Raw genomic sequence first — 19,611 nt, 5'->3', positions numbered from 1 at the left:
AGGGAGCAATGTACTGCTTGACTCCTCGGTGAAGGTATGTTCTTGAAACTTCAACAAAAGCCCGTACTGAGCTACTGAGCGTCTCTCCTGCAGAGTCTTCCACTGGAGTTTATCTATCATCATCGTAATGCTTACGCAATTACTAAATGATCCTGTAACGAAGCATGCTGCCCTCTGTTGGATCTTCTCTATCTCTTCTATCAACCCTATCTGGTACGGATCCCACACTGCTGAGCAGTATTCAAGCAGAGGGCAAACAAGCATACTGTAACCTACTTTCTTTGTTTTCGGATTGCACTTCGGTAGGATTCTTCCAATGAATCTCAGTCTGCCATCTGGTTTACTAACGATAAACTTTATATGATCATTCCATTTTAAATCACTCCTAATATGTACCCCCAGATAATTTATGGAATTAACTGCTTCCAGTTGCTGACCTACTATATTGTAGATAAATGATAGGGGATCTTTCTTTCAATGTACTTGCACCATATTACATTTCTGTCAACTTCTTACTTCTAGTGACAACTACAGATCATCAGCCATATGGTACAAATGAACACCCCTTCAGCAAATGGAAAGAAATGTAACACAATATGCTACTTTAAATTAGTGCCTGGCAGTTTCTTGCCATTATTTTAATTCTTGAGGAGTAAGTTTTTGTCAGCTGGTTTTTATTGTGCAGCTGTATGATTACACCAATAGAGATTTGTGGTTCATGAAGATATGCTCACCTAGTGGGGTGGAGACATGAAGGGAGAGTTTTTCATTCCTTATGATGGAAACATTTTCAAGATGGAATTCTCAGCATGAATATCCCTCTTAAGGGACTGAATACACATGTAATAGCTTCGTCACTTAATTTTAGTGACAGATTCATTTCAATGGAGTCCATCCTCCTCACCCCTACCACTCCTCGCACTACCTTCTACATGCTTCCTAAATTCCATAAACCCAACCACCCAGGATGCCCCATTGTGGCTGATTACTGTGCCCCACTGAGAGAATCTCTGCTCTTGTAGACCAACAGCTTCAGCATACTACCTACAATGAACCCTCCTGTATACAAGATACCAACCACTTCCTCCACTGTCTCTCTACAGTTCCTGTTCCATTAGCACATTGTGCTATAGTCTTCACTATTAATGCCACCTCCATTTACACTAACATTCCTAATGTCCATGGCCTTACTCCTATAGAACACTACCTTTCCCACTGCCTGACAGAATCCAAAGCTACAACCTACTTCCTAATCACCGTGACCAACTACATCCTTACCCACAATTACTTAACCTCTCAAGGTAATAGCTATAAATAAACCTACATGGCATCATTCTATTACTATATTCATGTGTACCATAGGTGCAACCACAACGGAGGGGTATCTGTTGAGAAGCCAGACAAACGTGTGGTTCCTGAAGAGGGGCAGCAGCCTTTTCAGTAGTTGCAGGTGCAACAGTCTGGATGATTGACTGATTTACCCTTGCAAATCTAACCAAAATGGCCTTGCTGTTCTGGTACTGGGAATCGCTGAAAGCAAAGGGAAACTACAACCATAATTTTTCCCGAGGGCATGCAGCTTTACTGTATGATTAAATGATGATGGCGTCTTCTTGAGTAAAATATTCTGGAGGTAAAATAGTCCCCCCTTCAGATCTCCGGGCGGGGACTACTCAAGAGGACATTCCCTTAATCGGGCAAGTAGGTCAGAAAATTTAAAAAGGGAAATGGATAGGTTAAAGTTAGATATAGTGGGAATTAGTGAAGTTTGGTGGCAGGAGGAACAAGACTTTTGGTCAGGTAAATACAGGGTTATAAATAAAAAATCAAATAGAGGTAATGCAGGAGTAGGTTTAATAATGAATAAAAAAATAGGAGTACGGGTAAGCTACTACAAACAGCATAGTGAACGTATTATTGTGGCCAAGATAGACACGAAGCCCACGCCTACTACAGTAGTACAAGTTTATATGCCAACTAGCTCTGCAGATGACAAAGAAATTGATGAATTGTATCATGAGATAAAAGAAATTATTCAGGTAGTGAAGGGAGACGAAAATTTAATAGTCATGGGTGACTGGAATTCAAGAGTAGGAAAAGGGAGAGAAGGAAACATAGTAGGTGAATAGGGATTGGGGCTAAGAAATGAAAGAGGAAGCTGCCTGGTAGAATTTTGCGCAGAGCATAACTTAATCATAGCTAACACTTGGTTTAAGAATTGTAGTAACACTGTTCACGTTTACATCGCACTTCACTTAGCGTAGACCGGGACTGTGTCCTAGCAGGCCCGATGTTAACTCATTGGGCACAGCCCGTGCTGCCGGAGTTGTTCTTGTTGTTGTTGTTATGCCGGCAGAGGTCGCGTCCAAATTCTCGCGTGCCCTCTGGTGGACGGGACTCTACTTGCGGCAACTACCGTCCGTGACACGCCGTGCCAATGAGCGCCTCCCGCGATCTTTCTGGTGGCTACTGCAAGAATCATGAAAGAAGGTTGTATACATGGAAGAACCCTGGAGATACTAAAAGGTATCAGATAGATTATATAATGGTAAGACAGAGATTTAGGAACCAGGATTTAAATTGTAAGACATTTCCAGGGGCAGATGTGGACTCTGACCACAATCTATTGGTTATGAACTGTAGATTAAAACTGAAGAAAATGCATAAAGGTGTGAATTTAAGGAGATGGGACCTGGATAACTGAAAGAACCAGAGGTTGTACAGAGTTTCAGGGAGAGCATAAAGGGAATGATTGACAGGAATGGGGGAAAGAAATACAGTAGAAGAAGAATGGGTAGCTTTGAGGGATGAAATAGTGAAGGCAGCAGAGGATCAAAAAGGTAAAAAGACGAGGGCTAGTAGAAACCCTTGGGTAACAGAAGAAATACTGAATTTAATTGATGAAAGGAGAAAACATAAAAATGCAGTAAATGAAGCGGGCAAAAGGGAATACAAATATCTCAAAAATGATATCGACAGGCAGTGCAAAATGGCTAAGCAGGGATGGCTAGAGGACAAATGTAAGGATGTAGAGGCTTATCTCACTAGGGGTAAGATAGATACTGCCTACAGGGAAGTTAAAGAGACCTTTGGAGAAAGGAGAACCACTTACATGAATATCAAGAGCTTTGATGGAAACCCAGTTCTAAGCAAAGAAAGGAAAGCAGAAAGGTGGAAGGAGTATATAGGGGGTCTATACAAGGGCGATGTACTTGGGGACAATATATGTAAATGGAAGAGGATGTAGATGAAGATGAAATGGGAGATATGATACTGCGTGAAGAGTTTGACAGAGCACTGAAAGACCTGAGTCGAAACAAGACCACCGGAGTAGACAAAATTCCATTAGAACTACTGACAGCCTTTGGAGAGCCAGTCCCGACAAAGCTCTACCATCTGGTGAGTAAGATGTATGAGACAGGCAAAATACCCTCAGACTTCAAGAAGAATATAATAATTCCAATCCCAAAGAAAGCAGGTGTTGACAGATGTGAAAATTACTGAACTATCAGTTTAATAAGTCACAGCTGCAAAATACTAGGCAAATTCTTTACAGACGAATGGAAAAACTGATAGAAGCTGACCTCGGGGAAGATCAGTTTGGATTCCGTAGAAATGTTGGAACACGTGAGGCAATACCGACCCTACGACTCATCTTAGAAGCTAGATTAAGGAAAGGGAAACCTACATTTCTAGCATTTGTAGACTTAGAGAAAGCTTTTGACAGTGTTGATTGGAATACTCTCTTTCAAATTCTGAAGGTGGCAGGGGTAAAATACAGGGAGTGAAAGGCTATTTACAATTTGTACAGAAACCAGATGGCAGTTATAAGAGTTGAGGGACATGAAAGGGAAGCAGTGGTTGGGATGTAGCCTATCCCCGATGTTATTCAGTCTATATATTGAGCATGCAATAAAGGAAACAAAAGAAAAGTTCAGATTAGGTATTAAAATCCGTGGAGAAGAAATAAAAACTTTGAGGTTCGCCGATGACATTGTAATTCTGTCAGAGACAGCAAAGGACTTGGAAGAGCAGTTGAATGGAATGGACAGTGTCTTGAAAGGAGGGTATATGATGAACATCAACAAAAACAAAACAAGGATAATCGAATGTAGTCGAATTAAGTTGGGAGATGCTGAGGGAATTAGAGTAGGAAATGAGACACTTAAAGTAGTAAAGGAGTTTTGCAATTTGGGGAGCAAAATAACTGATGATGGTCGAAGTAGAGAGGATATAAAATGTAGACTGGCAATGGCAAGGAAAGCGTTTCTGAAGAGTGGAAATTTGTTAACATCGAGTATAGATTTAAGTGTCTGGAAGTCGTTTCTGAAAGTATTTGTATGGAGTGTAGCCATGTATGGAAGTGAAACATGGACGAAAAATAGTTTAGACAAGAAGAGAATAGAAGCTTTCGAAATGTGGTGGTACAGAAGAATGCTGAAGATTAGATAGGTAGATCACATAACTAATGAGAAGGTATTGAATAGAATTGGGGAGAAGAGGAGTTTATGACACAACCTGACTAGAAGAAGGGATTGGTTGGTAGGACACGTTCTGAGGCATCAAGGGATCACCAATTTAGTATTGGAGGGCAGTGTGGAGGGTAAAAATCGTAGAGGGAGACGTAGAGATGAATACGCTAAGCAGATTCAGAAGGATGTAGGCTGCAGTCGGTTCTGGAAGATGAAGAAGCTTGCACAGGATAGAGTGGCATGGAGAGCTGCATCAGACCAGTCTCAGGACTGAAGACCACAACAACAACAGCAACATTAATGGACAATCTACAGTAATCCTTCCTAAACACCCAGAATTGCAAACCTATCATCTGGAACAGATTCAGTGATGACATCTTCTTGACCTGCATCAAGGATGAGGATACGCTATCCACATTCCTACAGAACCTCAACACCTCCTCCCACATTTACTTCACCTGGTCTCACTCAACCCAAAAGCCACCTTCCTTGATGCTGACCTCCATTTCAAAGAAGGCTATGCCAGTCCCCAACAATCATTCTTTCCTTCTCATCCCAGCCAGTAAGTCTCCCCTGGCCCACCATTTTTGGTGACTTTCTTGAAATCTACTCCTCTTCCTAGACCTCTCCAGTCCTTTACAGTCACCCTTCTTCCTTCCCTTGCAACCCTTCTGCCTGAAAGGGCCACTGCCTCTGAAATCTTACCAATTACAACAGTCTTTTACGTATGTGTTCTACCAGGGCTTGGTGAGTAATTTTTTATATATCCAATTAAAAAAAAATGTAACAGTGTTGTTCAAGAATATCTTGATACATCTTGGAAATAAACTGATGATTCACCTTCTTATTATCCGTGTTGCCTGGCTTAGTATTGTTAACTCGCATGAAGTATTGGTACTGAAATGAAAATATCAGTATTTTGTACCAATATTGTACCAAATATAATCTACATTTTGGAAATATTGCTATTGTGATTTGATTTTTTTATTTTCATTTCTGAAATTAAAGGAAACTATAAAAATATTGTGAAGAGGATAAATGCTACTCACCATATAGAGGAGATGTTGAGTTGCACATAAGCACAACAAAAAGACTGTCACAAAATGAGCTTCCAGCCAACAAAGCCTTTGTCAAAAATAGACAACACACACACACACACACACACACACAGAGGTGCAAATGCAACTCACACACACAAAATTCACACTCCAGACACTACATAAAACATTGAAAGTTTTTGTTTTTTAGTGTCAATGAACTTCACCAACAGCCATATACTTAAAGATATTTTATTTATTTTGATAGCAACCAGTTTCAGCAATTCATTTTGGCATCTACAGGCCCCATATGCTTTTATCCAAATAGACGACCTTATTGTATAGTGCCATAAAACACTGAATATCATGAATTCCAATTGTTATACAAATGCTTCATATTGCCATAGTATGGCAGTAGTTAACCATCATCACTGGTTCAGCTTCAAAATGTGGGTGACCGCATCTCGAGTATGGGGCTAAAACACTTTATGCACAGAAGATCCTCACTAGCCTGGTGCATTCTCATGTGTGCTTTCAAGCATTGAAAGCTACACTGCTGAAGATTTATCTCCACCTTCGTGTGTGTGTGTGTGTGTGTGTGTGTGTGTGTGTACCTCCCTTGGAATGCATTTCCTGTTGTATTTCCGTATGCCCTTTTTTGCTTCTTATCCCCTGAGTGATCATTTCCATCTTAGTCTCCAGTTAGCAGCAATGCCTTGCATAGACTCAATAACTCTGGGCTGGTAGAACTAAACAAAAAATTACCCTATTGTCCTATTCTGTGATCTTGCCAAGGCCATTAATCATATAGATCACAAAATTATGTAAGAGAAACTAAAATAATAGTGCGTTAAAGGCAATTCCTCCTGCACGGATGGAGTCATATACTGACAACAGAAAACTGAGGGTGATAATAACAAATGAGAAAAGGAATAAGAGTTAATTTGGTGTGGGGAAACATTAAATATGGTGTTCTGCATAAATTTTGGTGCTTGGCCGGTTCCTGTACTTGGCCTATATAAATGATTTCCCTGTGGCATTGGATAACTCTCCAAAATCTGTGATATTTGTTGATAACATTAGCACACTGATAAAAGGCTGAAATACATCAGTACCACACATATCTGGGAGAATAATAGAACAGATTTACTACTGGTTCACAGCAATATTTTAACATTTAATTATCTAACTATTCTTATTACGCAATTCCGAATCAATAAAAATGACTTATGGTTATTAGTACCAGATGCAGATATCAACTGGCACACACTGATGAATATCCATATGGGAAACACCTAAGCATGCAGAGGGAAAATAAACTGAGGTGGCACCAGCTTGTGGATAAGTTAATCAAGTAGCTCAGTTCTGCCTGCTTTCCACTTGAAAATCTCTCTCTCTGTTTTCTAAAATATTATAGGACTGTGGGAAAAGAAGTCTCTCTCAGCAGTTGACCTAAGATGGAATTGCTAGCACACTTTCTTTCAATACTGCTATGGCATAATCTTCTGATGCAATGAAGTTATGCTCAGAACAATATTTATTCTACAGAAGGATGCAATAAGAATATTCTGGTAAGTTAATATCTTGCAGAGGCCTCTTCAAGGACTCTTACACTTCCACACCAAACTATAAATGCTTAATGGTATTTATGGTTCAAAACAAGTGTGAATTTAGGGCGATGGGTACAATTCACAATTGCAATAATAGAAATCACAACAATTTTCATATGGATTTTGGATCCCCAGACATTCAAAAATAAAAGAATACCTCATTAGTCACTTTCCATACAGTTTATCAGAATATTTGGATGTGAGGATGTCAATTTAGCATCACTATAATGTTCAAATTAAACAGATTTTGACTTTGGCAGTATATAGGCACCTCAATGTGGTATGTGTAAAGTTACATAAATGGTTTACCTGAAGTATCAGATAAAGCAAGAGCTGAGTAATAGAAAATATTGTAGCTTTTTTCTCTCAATCATCTGTAAGAGTAGATTATCACTTGCCTTAATTTTCTGTTAATGTACTTGATGTTGTCTGCAGTGGTCTGTTCTACCAGTAATATGTATAATTTCACTCATCCACATGCTTGAAAACTTTCCTTCTATCAGTATTATGTATAATTTGACCCTTCTCTGTCATTGAACAATCTCCTTCATGATTGTTGTCAAAGTATAATAGTGTGCAGATGATTGTAAAAGATTCTGTAGAAAATTATATAGAGAAGACAATATGCAGTTAGTTATTTGCATATCTTAACTGCAACCTCTCACTATGACATGGAATAGATGATCATTTGAAACCTAGCTCATGCGATTCGTCCATGAGACTCAGAGGGCCATAGACATGGGTTCCCAGGTAGATGCTGTGTATCTTGACTTCCGGTGTGCTGCAGGGGAGTGTCATAGGACCGTTGCTATTCACAATATAAATAAATGACGTTGTGGATAACATTGGAAGCTCACTGAGGCTTTTTGCGGATGATGCTGTAGTATATCGAGAGGTTGTAACAATGGAAAATTGTACTGAAATGCAGGAGGATCTGCAACGAATTAACACATGGTGCAGGGAATGGCAATTGAATCTCAATGTAGACAAGTGTCATGTGCTGCGAATAAATAGAAAGAATGATCCTTTATCATTTAGCTACAATATAGCACATCAGCAACTGGAAGCAGTTAATTCCATAAATTATCTGGGAGTAGGCATTAGGAGTGATTTAAAATGGAATGACCATATCAAATTAATCGTAAGTAAAGCAGATGCCAGACTGAGATTGGAAGAAGCCTAAGGAAATGCAGTCCGAGAACAAAGCTAGAAGGTTACAGTACACTTGTTCGCCCACTGCTTGAATACTGTGGGATCAGTATCAGACAGGGTTGATAGAAGAGATAGAGAAGATCCAAGGGTGAGCAGTGTGCTTCGTTACAGGATCATTTAGTAATCACGAAAGCATTACAGAGATGATAGATAAACCTCAGTGGAAGACTGCAAGAGAGATGCTCAGTAGCTCGGTATGGGCTTTTGTTGAAGTTTCGAGAACATACCTTCAACGAGGAGTCAAGAAGTATATTGCTCCCTCCTATGTATATCTCGTGAAGAGACCATGAAGATAAATCAGAGAGATTAGAGCCCACACAGAGGCATACCAATAATCTTTTTTTTCACGAACAAAACAAGACTGGAATAGAAGGGAGAACCGATAGAGGTAATCAACGTACCCTCTGCCACACACCGTCAGGTGGCTTACGGAGTATGGATGTAGATGTAGAATGAATCTGTTTTACAATTACAGTGCATCCTCTCAGTGGAAAATGTGAATGACAACATGCTCACTCACTCACTCTCACACTCCCACACTCCCTCTCTCTCTCTCTCTCTCTCTCTCTCTCTCTCTCTCTCTCTCTCTCTCACACACACACACACACACACACACACACACACACACACCATATGCACACATGCACTAATTGTGCAGATATGATTTCAATTAGGATTTTAAGCTACTTTTGTTATCAACAAAATTGTTTAAATCAGTGGGTAAGTGCTGAAAGATTTTTCATAACTGCATTTTTCACTCTATTCTGTGTCCTACAAAGGCTGAATGATGGATAGAGTAAATCATTTCTCCTTCTAGTATCTTTTATGAATTTTACTGTTATGTTCAAGCTGTGATTGATTGTTGATAACAAACTTCATAACTACACAAAGGAAGAAATTTACTGTGAGGACTCCATAGAGGAATTTTTAGATATAAATTAAGAAAAAAAAAAGAAAAAAAAGAAAAATATTTTAAAAAAAATAAAATAAATAAAAAAATAAAAATAAAAAATAAAGAAAAAAAACACAAAAAAATAAAGTTGTTATATTAACTTAAGTATGTTGTTAAATTAACCTAATTATGTCATGTATTGGAAAATTCGACTCGTTCCACATCATTACGAAATATTGTATTCATGATCCATGGAACTAGTATTAATCTAATCTAATCTAATCTAAAAATCTCTAAAGTGTGCCTAACCATTTGAAGAGATGTCTACAAGACATTCTAGAGTGGTCACGACTCATTATTGTCATTACATGTTTCTATGCAACAAACTTTTCTTTCTTACCTCAGTGACAAGTGCACCACAAGATATCAGTAAATGACAAAGGAAAAAAATAAGCAAATATTTTACACTTTCATTTCCAAAATCTAACATTCAATGTAATGAAAAATTTGCAGAATTATGACATTTAGGAAGATCTGTGAAATGTGGCTTCCAGGTCAGTTTCTTAATAATATAAATACCCAAGAATTTAGAATATTCTGCTTCATATATTGATTTACTCTCATGCATTATTTCTAATGGTGCAAGTATTACATTTTTTTTTCCTAATTACAGTAACAGTCCATTTGGAGAGAATGAGCTATTAATTTACAAGAACATATTACTTCTATTTTTAAGTGTTTAATTTACTCCATTAGGCTTGATTGCAATACTTGCATCATCAGAAATGAGAAACATTTCCGCTTCTTGGACTTACATACAACAAAAATGAGACAGGATCCAATATCAATCCCTGTTCTACGCCTGTGCTCATTATTCTTCATTCTGAAGATGCTGCTTTAATGTGTACATTACATGAGTTTCTCTTGAAAAAAACAACATTCCGCTTGCAGAGATAGTGACTGATTTATTGTAAGGTATTATTTATCTTTCATTTTTGACACAGGCACTTTTTTTATACAATTATTACCAGTTTCAGCTTTCAAACACTTTCAGGTGCTATGGGTGATATTTTATGAAGCAGTGTTCATGAATAGTTTGTTTTGGAATGCTTTCATTCTATTAAATATTAAATTCATTATAATCTAACAGATTATAAGAAATTTGGGAATGGTGTGTTGTTCAGGCCACTATGTGGAAGTCCCAAAGCACATTTTGAATTTAATTTTGGATTACTTTGTAACTATTATGCAGACACGAAGAAAAATTGTGATTCAAAAATTACATCTTTGTTTTTGAAATCAAAGGATCATTTGAAAACGAAAATATATTAGGGTAATAGCTTTGACACTGAATCACAAGTAAAATTATTTTTCTTTAGGTTACAGAGTTTAACTTCATGCCTGACTAAGAGCAAAATTTGACTTCCTCCTATTTTAAGAAACAAGTGAATCCAAAACTTTACCAGCATCATTTAATGCACCTCTTGGTAGCCAAATATGATGTGAAATGTGTTTTATTCATCTTATAATGTACACAACTTCAGAACATATGTCTGATGTACAGGAGACACATCAAGGTTACAATCTGCTTATTTACAATTTTGTCATACTTACAATAATTCTTTGTGGAGCATTTACTTACTCAAAATTTGCCAAAATTACAGTATTTACATCTACTATTAGTATCATAAATTTTTATTCCATTTTAGGGATCCAGCTCAAAGTATCACTTCGTTTTTCATGAAATCTTCCACAGAGTAGTAGCATCATTCAATTATAAAATCATATAACTTGCTTTTCAGAATACTTACCTTCATATACATTATGTCACACCCTCTTATTGTGTTGTGAATTTTCATGGCTGCATGCAGCTTTACTGTATGGTTAAATGATGATGGCGTCCTCTTGGGTAAAATGTTCCGGAGGTAAAATAGTCCCCCTATTGGATCTCCGGGCGGGGACTACTCAAGAGGATGTCGTTATCAGGAGAAAGAAAACTGGCAGTCTATGGATCAGAGTGTGGAATGTCAGATCACTTAATCGGGCAGGTAGGTTAGAAAATTTAAAAAGGGAAATGGATAGGTTAAAGTTAGATATAGCAGGAATTAGTGAAGTTTGGTGGCAGGAGAAACAAGACTTCTGGTCAGGTGACTACAGGGTTATAAACACAAAATCAAATAGGGGTAATACAGGAGTAGGTTTAATAATGAATAGGAAAATAGGAATGCGGGTAAGCTACTACAAACAGCATAGTGAACGCATTATTGTGGCCAAGATAGATACAAAGCCCACGCCTACCACAGTAGTACAACTTTATATGCCACCTAGGTCAGCAGATGATGAAGAAATTGAAGAAATGAGTGATGAAATAAAAGAAATTATTCAGATAGTGAAGGGAGATGAAAATTTAATAGTCATGGGTGACTGGAATTCGTCAGTAGGAAAAGGGAGAGAAGGAAACGTAGTAGGTGAATATGGATAGGGGTGGATAGGGGGTAAGAAACGAAAGTGGAAGCCGCCTGGTAGAATTTTGCGCAGAGCACAACTTAATCACAGCTAACACTTGGTTCAAGAATCATAAAAGAAGACTGTATACATGGAAGAAGCCTGGAGATACTGACAGGTTTCACATAGATTATATAATGCTAAGACAGAGATTTACGAAACAGGTTTTAAATTGTGAGACATTTCCAGGGGCAGATGTGGACTCTGACCACAATCTATTGGTTATGGACTGTAGATTAAAACTGAAGAAACTGCAAAAAGGTGGGAATTTAAGGAGATGGGGCCTGGATAAACTGAAAGAACCAGAGGTTGTACAGAGTTTCAGGGAGAGCATAAGGGAACAATTGACAAGAATGGGGGAAAGAAAGACAGTAGAAGAAGAATGGGTAGCTTTGAGGGATGAAGTAGTCAAGGCAGCAGAGGATCAAGTAGGAAAAAAGACAAGGGCTAGTAGAAATCCTTGGGTAACAGAAGAAATATTGAATTTAATTGATGAAAGGAGAAAATACAAAGATGCAGTAAATGAAGCAGAAAAAAGGAATACAAACGTCTCAAAAATTAGATCGACAGGAAGTGCCAAATGGCTAAGCAGGAATGGCTAGAGGACAAATGTAAGGATGTAGAGGCTTATCTCACTAGGGGTAAGATAGATACTGCCTACAGGAAAATTAAAGAGACCTTTGGAGAAAAGAGAACCACTAGTATGAATATCAAAACCTCAGATGGAATTCTTTACAGACAAATGGAAAAACTAGCAGAAGCCGACCTCGGGGAAGATCAGTTCGGATTCTGTAGAAATATCGGAACACGTGAGGAAATACCGACCCTATGACTTATCTTTGAAGCTAGATTAAGGAAAGGGAAACCTACATTTCTAGCATTTGTAGACTTAGAGAAAGCTTTTGACAATGTTGACTGGAATACTCTCTTTCAAATTCTGAAGGTGGCAGGGATAAAATACAGGGAGCGGAAAGGTATTTACAATTTGTACAGAAACCAGATTGCAGTTATAAGAGTCAAGGGACATGAAATGGAAGCAGTGGTTGGGAAGGGAATGAGACAGGGTTGTAGCCTATCCCCGATGTTATTCAATCTGTATATTGAGCAAGCAGTGAAGGAAACAAAAGAAGAATTTGGAGTAGGTATTAAAATCCATGGAGAAGAAATATAAACTTTGAGGTTCACTGATGACATTGTAATTCTGTCAGAGACAGCAAAAGGACTTGGAAAAGCAGTTGAATGGAATGGATAGTGTCCTGAAAGGAGGATATAAGATGAACATCAACAAAAGCAAAACAAGGATAATGGAATGTAGTCGAATTAAGTCGGGTGATGCTGAGGGAATTAGATTAGGAAATGAGACACTTAAAGTAGTAAAGGAGTTTTGCTATTTGGGGAGCAAAATAACTGATGATGGTCGAAGTAGAGAGGATATAAAATGTAGACTGACAATGGCAAGGAAAGCATTTCTGAAGAAGAGAAATTTGTTAACATCGAGTATAGATTTAAATGTCAGGAAGTCGTTTCTGAAAGTATTTGTATGGAGTGTAGCCATGTATGGAAGTGAAACATGGACGATAAATATTTTGGACAAGAAGAGAATAGAATCTTTCGAAATGTGGTGCTACAGAAGAATGCTGAAGATTAGATGGGTAGATCACATAACTAATGAGGAAGTGTTGAATAGAATTGGGGAGAAGAGAAGTGTGTGGCACAGCTTGACTAGAAGAAGGGATCGGTTGGTAGGACATGTTCTGAGGCATCAACGGATCACCAGTTAAGTATTGGAGGGCAGTGTGGAGGGTAAAAATCGTAGGGGGAGACCAAGAGACGAATACACTAAGCAGATGCAGAAGGATGTAGGTTGCAGTAGATACTGGGAGATGAAGAGGCTTGCACAGGATAGAGTAGCATGGAGAGCTGCATCAAACCAGTCTTAGGACTGAAGACCACAACAACAACGTACTGAGGAGTCTGAGCACACAGTTTTTAGCAATGAGAGGTGAGCATAAAGTTCTCTTTATGACTTGTGTCATATGAGTGTTCAAAATGATTTTTTTTAATATAACATCTCTGCTGTGTAGGAAAGTAACCCCCTCAAAGATGTATAAAGAGGGGACAGTTAATATTTTCAGGTTTTTAAATAATGGTTGACATGATATTCTCAGCTGTGCAGAGCACATGTTGCGAATGATTCTTTTTTGCAACTTTAAAATTCATGTAACATTGCCCGAGTTTCCCCAAAAAATTAAGCCATATCGAATAACCAATTCAAAGTAGCTATAATATGCTATTTTCCTGGTGGCCATATCAGTCAAGTTTTTCCATTTTTTGATTGTTGTGAATGACACAGATTTCTTCAGTTTTTGAATGTCTGTTTTTAAAACTCATCACGTGAGTTTTTGAAATGTTTAGCCTTCAGCCATTTTGACTGAACCATATTTCCAGGTTACTTAACATATTCATGACACTCTTTGGTATATTGTCAGAATTTTAATTTTCAATTAGGACAGAAGTATCATTTGCAAACAAAGTTAACTGAGTATTTATATTGAGAGGCAAGTCATTTACATAGAACAGGAATAAACTGGGGCCAAGGATTGAGCCTTGAAGAACACCGTGTGGCACAGTTTTCCACTGAAAGAAGTGATCCGCTCCATTTGATGTGATTACTACACTTTGTTTCCTCTCCAAGGGATATGATTCAAATCATTTCAAAGCAACATCCCTTATTCCATACCTGTTGAGTCTGAAAAGCATCAGGGCATGTTTTGCAGAGTCGAATGCTTTTGTAGGATAACAGAATATTCCTGCAACCTTAGCTTTCCTATCTAGTGATGAAGTAATTTTATCAATAAACTCATTTATCGCATATGCTGTGTTTTTGCATTGTTGGAAGCCAAATTGAGTATATGAAATGATATTGTGATGAAGGTTTGTATCTGTAAAGCCCCAATTTTTTTTCAAATATTTTTGATATGACAGGGAGTATAGAGATAGGTGATAATTTCCCATATCATCTTTTGAACCCTTTTTAAACACTGGTTTTACTTCTCCGTATTTCACGAGATCGGGGAGGTAACCTTCTTCAAAGGGTTTGTTTATTATGAGAGAGAGAGGATGAGCTATTATGTTGTAAACTTTTAAAATTATTTTGGTGGGTATCCCATCCCAGCCAGCAGAGTTTTTGTCTTTTAAGGAGAGTATGACATTTTCGACAAATTTTGCTGAGATTGTGTTGAATTTTTTGAGACATTCACTAGCATTGCCTTTTAACCCAAAGTTATTTACTTTCCGCTCATAATTTGCTATGTCTAAATCAGATATTGCTACATTTATGAAGTACTCAGATATTTGAGCTTGATTTACAACCGATTTTTCCTTAAGTTTGATTTCTAAAATCTCTTGTTTATGATTTCGGACACCTAAATCAGACTTAACTACAGACCATACTGCCTTTGTTTTATTTTTCAGCCCTAGAATGAATTTGTTATTTGCCATTTGTTTTGAAGCTTTCACATCTTTTTTTAAAATAGTTTTATAGTTTCTAACTTATTTTACAAAATCAGGATTTGTTGTACTTCAGTTGATTGTGTAGCTTCCTTTCCCTCTCAATTGATATTTTTATTCCTGGTGTGATCCATCGTATCTTACTTAATGTTCTGTTGCAATATGATCTTGGCTGGAAAGATTCATTAAAGACTCCACGAAAACTGTTCACATATGTACTAAAGTTTTCATTTGTTCAATCACCATCCATAAACACCACTTAACTTTACTTAGTTTTCCACAGAAGATTCAACACTGTTTTATTGAAACTTCTTTTGATATATGTTTTTCTAATATTATGTTTATCAGTTTTTGGCAGTGAGACGAATAATGCTGAATGATCAGAAAGTCTTTTATCACTGTACAGACAAGGGTGCATACGACTTTTTATAGTAGCTAATACTATAAGATCACAGTTTGTCCCACATGATGTTATACTCTCACACTGCATCAAAAAACATATTATCAAAATGAACTATTTCACTAATTTTCAACACTGAGAGAAACGGTAATATTAGCTGAGCCAGTAGATCACCAATTCAGTGGTGCCAATTTTATAGAGGAATTGAGGTGACAGTGGAGGAGGTGTGACACTGAAACTTATAAAAATATATCAAACAAACCAGAAATGACTTACAGGTTTCTGTTTCAGATGATACAGTTATGTCTGTACCTCCTTATATTGAAATAGAAAGGAAAATAAATATTTAATTCAATTGGGATTACCTCAAACAACAAAGCGCAATGTGGCTGTAGCCGAACCCGCTCTCCATTAGCGAGAGTCAATAATTTGTTGTCATCCATAACTGAATTCATGTTCTCAATCCACAAAGCATCTACATCGCCATCAAATAATATGTAGCGTCTCTCCTGTTGGTCTGTGGGTAGAGGCTTATTGATTTCACGAAAGATATTTGACAGAAGACCATCTGTCCAGTCACGCGTTGCTGGATCCAAAATTCCATACAGTTCAATGACAGATATTGCCTGGCAAACAATACTTAAATATTAGTGAATGTTATCAGCTTAAGTATTTAAAATAAGGTATAATACATAATAAAGTTTAATACAGAAAATGACTATTACAAGCAACAGTCAAAGATACAATATTAAAGGCATTATTTCTTGATTAACTGTAGGGAGAAATATAATAAGCAAACACTTAAAACTTCCCAATTTTACAGCCTGTAAACACATCATCAAAAAATTTATATTTAACATAATCTTGACAACAATTTTTTCAGTAGAGTACACTTTGGTTTGGCTCTGGTGTGGGCCTCACACAAGTGTATGCAACCCCCCACCCAAAACACTCTCACATAATTTAAATAAAATATAGATTTAAAATCAGAAATTGTAAACTTTTAAATTAGAAACTGTAGAACATCGTTCCTGGCCATGACTGTGAGCTCATCCTCTTTGCTGTTGCCAACGTAAGAACCTGTCTACAGTGTCTTGGCTAAGTGGATTTTGTTCAGGCTGGAGAAGATGAACTTTTCTTTCCATACTCATTTTAAAGCACTGTGGTCAGGCCAACTGATCTGGGTAAAGGATAGTGAGTTTCTCATGATGATGTGTTCAAAATAAACTTTACAGATGTCCAAGCAAGAAGTTGCACTTTGGCAAGGAATACAGTAAGCAGGAATTGGAAACACCCCTTGAAAATAGCTGCCTTCTGATCATGAAGCTGATTGGTGCAATGCTGAAACAATTTTGTGGGCCAGCTTGGAGCTTGGAAAATCAAGAAGTTGGCTCGTAGACCTAATGGATGTAGAAAGAAAGTTATGGGATGTATTGGGTTGAAGACAAGTGTGTTGTATGCTTGAAATTTGGTGTTAGTGATTTTCAGTGATAAAAAGCTGTTCTTCTGGTATATATGCCTATTGGAATTTGAGGGCATATTTCTAGTAGCAGATGTGGACTCTGACTTAGTTATTTTCCAATATTCTGGACAAATTAGTGAGTCAGAAAGTTCTCCATAGGAAGAGACCACAAGGAGACAATGGGTAGCACAAGATAAGTGTTTGATTAAAATGATGGTCTTGGTGAGACCTATTTGAAAATAAATTTGTTTCTGTGGAAACTTTAATTGCACATTTTCAAATTTACTGGTTGGATCTGAGAATCTGTCTGAAAGTAGTTGGACTGTTATACGGCATTTAATGGTGGTATAGAAACCCATGGTTCCCTAAAAGGGACAGCAGGTTTTTCAGAAGTTGCAGAACTATGAGTCTGAATGATTGACTGATCTGGTCTTGTAGCATTTAACCAACATAGCCTTTCTATGAAAGGGACTTGGAGACACCAGAAGATTTCAAACATCAAATAGGAAAAATGGTAAGGTGCTGCAGAAATCCTCAGATGACACATGAGATAATGAATCCAACTGACAAATTGAGAATTATAAAAAGGCAGCAAATGAAGACTTGAAAGAGGATATAGACATCAAAAAATGAGACTGGCAGAAAATGAAAAAATTGCTAAGCAGGAATGGCTAGAGGACAATGCAAGGGTGAAAAAGCATGTAGAACTAGGGGAAGGATAGAGGCTGCCCATAGGAAAATTAAAGTGATCTTTGGGTAAAACAGAAGCACCTGAATGAATATTAAGAGCTCAAATGGCAACCCCATACTATACAATGAAAGGAAAGCTGAAAGATACAAGGAATCCACAAAGTCCAATATAATGGGAACAAAATTGAAGGTAACATTAAATAAAGGGAAGATGAAGGAAATGAAGATGAGATGAGAGATACGATACTGTAAGCAAAAATTGACACACAGCACTGAAAGACCTAAGTTGAAACAAATCCCTGGAATAGATGACATTCTCAAAGATCATTGAGAACCGTCGTAGAGGAAATGCTGAGAAAGCTATTCCACACTGAATGAAAAATATATCAGAGAAGCAAAATACATTCAGACTGCAAGAAAAATACAATAATTCTTATTCTAAAAAATGCAGGTGCTGACTTTGTGAATATTATTGAACCATCAGGTTAATGTGTCATTGAAAAAAACAGACATGAATCATTTAGAGAAGAATGGAAAAATTAGTAGAAGCCACTACTGGAAAAGAGCAGTTCAGGTTCCAGAGAAACATAGGAACACACAAAGCCATACGGGCCCTACAACTTCTGCTGGAAAATAGACTTAAGTACAGTAAACCTATGTTTATAGCATTTGTAGATTTAGAGAAAGCTTTTAACAACCTTGACTGGAGTACACACTCTGAAATTCTGAAGGCAGAAGGGATAAAGTACAGGGAATGAAAGTTTATCTACAACTTGTACAGAAACGAGACTGCAGCTATAAGAGTCTAATGACGTGAATAGAAAGTAGTAGTTGAAAAGGGAGTGAGACAAGGTTGTAGTTTCTCCCCAATATTGTTCAATCTGTAGACTGAGAAGGCAGTGAAGGTGACCAAAGAGAAATTTGGAAAGGAAATCAAAGGAAAGGGAGAAGAAATAAATGCTTTCCAATTTGATGATAACATTCTAATTCTGCCAGAGGCAGCAAAGAACTTGGAAGAGCAGTTGAACAGAATGGAAAGTGTCTTGAAAAGAGGTTAAAAGACAAACTTCAATAAAAGTAAAACAAGGCTAACAAAATGTGGTTTAATTAAATCCAGCAATGCTGGGGGAATTAGATTAGAACATGAAACACTAAAAGTAATATTAAGATTTCTATTTGGTTGTGATGATGAGGGCCAGTTAGAGAGAATATAAAATGCAGACTGATAACAGCAACAAAACATTGCTAAAAAAGAGAAATTTTTCAACAATGGATATCCTTTTAAATTCCAGGAAGTGTTTTCTGAAGGTATTTGTTTAGATTACAGCTTTGTACATAAGTGGAACATGGGCAACAAGAACTTCAGACCAGAAAAGAAAAGAAGCTCTTAGAATGTTGCACTACAGAAGAATGCTACAAATTGGATGGGTACGTCATTAACTAATGAAGTGATTCAGAACTGAATTCAGGAAAAAAGAAATTTTGACTAAAAGGAGAGGTCAGTTGACACAACCTGAGGCATCAAGGAATCACCAGTTTCATAACAGAAGGAAGTATTAGGCGGCAAATACTATAGAAGAAGACAAAGGCTCTAGTACAATAACCAGGTCCAAATGGACATAGCTTGCAGTACGTATGTTAAGATTACCACTTATGTGGATGACCTTACAAGCCGGCCGGTGTGGCCGTGCGGTTCTAGGCGCTTCAGTCGGGAACCACGTGACCGCTACGGTTGCAGGTTCGAATCCTGCCTCGGGCATGGATGTGTGTGATGTCCTTAGGTTAGTTAGGTTTAAGTAGTTCTAAGTTCTAGGGGACTGA

The 19,611-nt window shown here is 37.5% G+C and overlaps 1 protein-coding gene across 1 annotated transcript in view; it reads right to left on the bottom strand.

Annotated features, from left to right (window-relative positions):
- LOC124798989 (dynein axonemal heavy chain 10) overlaps window positions 1–19,611 on the bottom strand; it is a 1,080,466-nt gene that overhangs the window by 658,913 nt on the left and 401,942 nt on the right. Inside the window, exon 21 of the mRNA XM_047262526.1 lies at window positions 16,004–16,264. Within this exon, the coding sequence (XP_047118482.1) occupies window positions 16,004–16,264 (261 nt within the window). The remainder of the gene's footprint in view (window positions 1–16,003; window positions 16,265–19,611) is intronic.

This window comes from Schistocerca piceifrons, chromosome 5 (assembly GCF_021461385.2).
Source record: "Schistocerca piceifrons isolate TAMUIC-IGC-003096 chromosome 5, iqSchPice1.1, whole genome shotgun sequence".
In the NCBI taxonomy this organism is placed as follows: domain Eukaryota; kingdom Metazoa; phylum Arthropoda; class Insecta; order Orthoptera; family Acrididae; genus Schistocerca; species Schistocerca piceifrons.
This window is presented reverse-complemented; position numbering and strand designations above follow the sequence as displayed.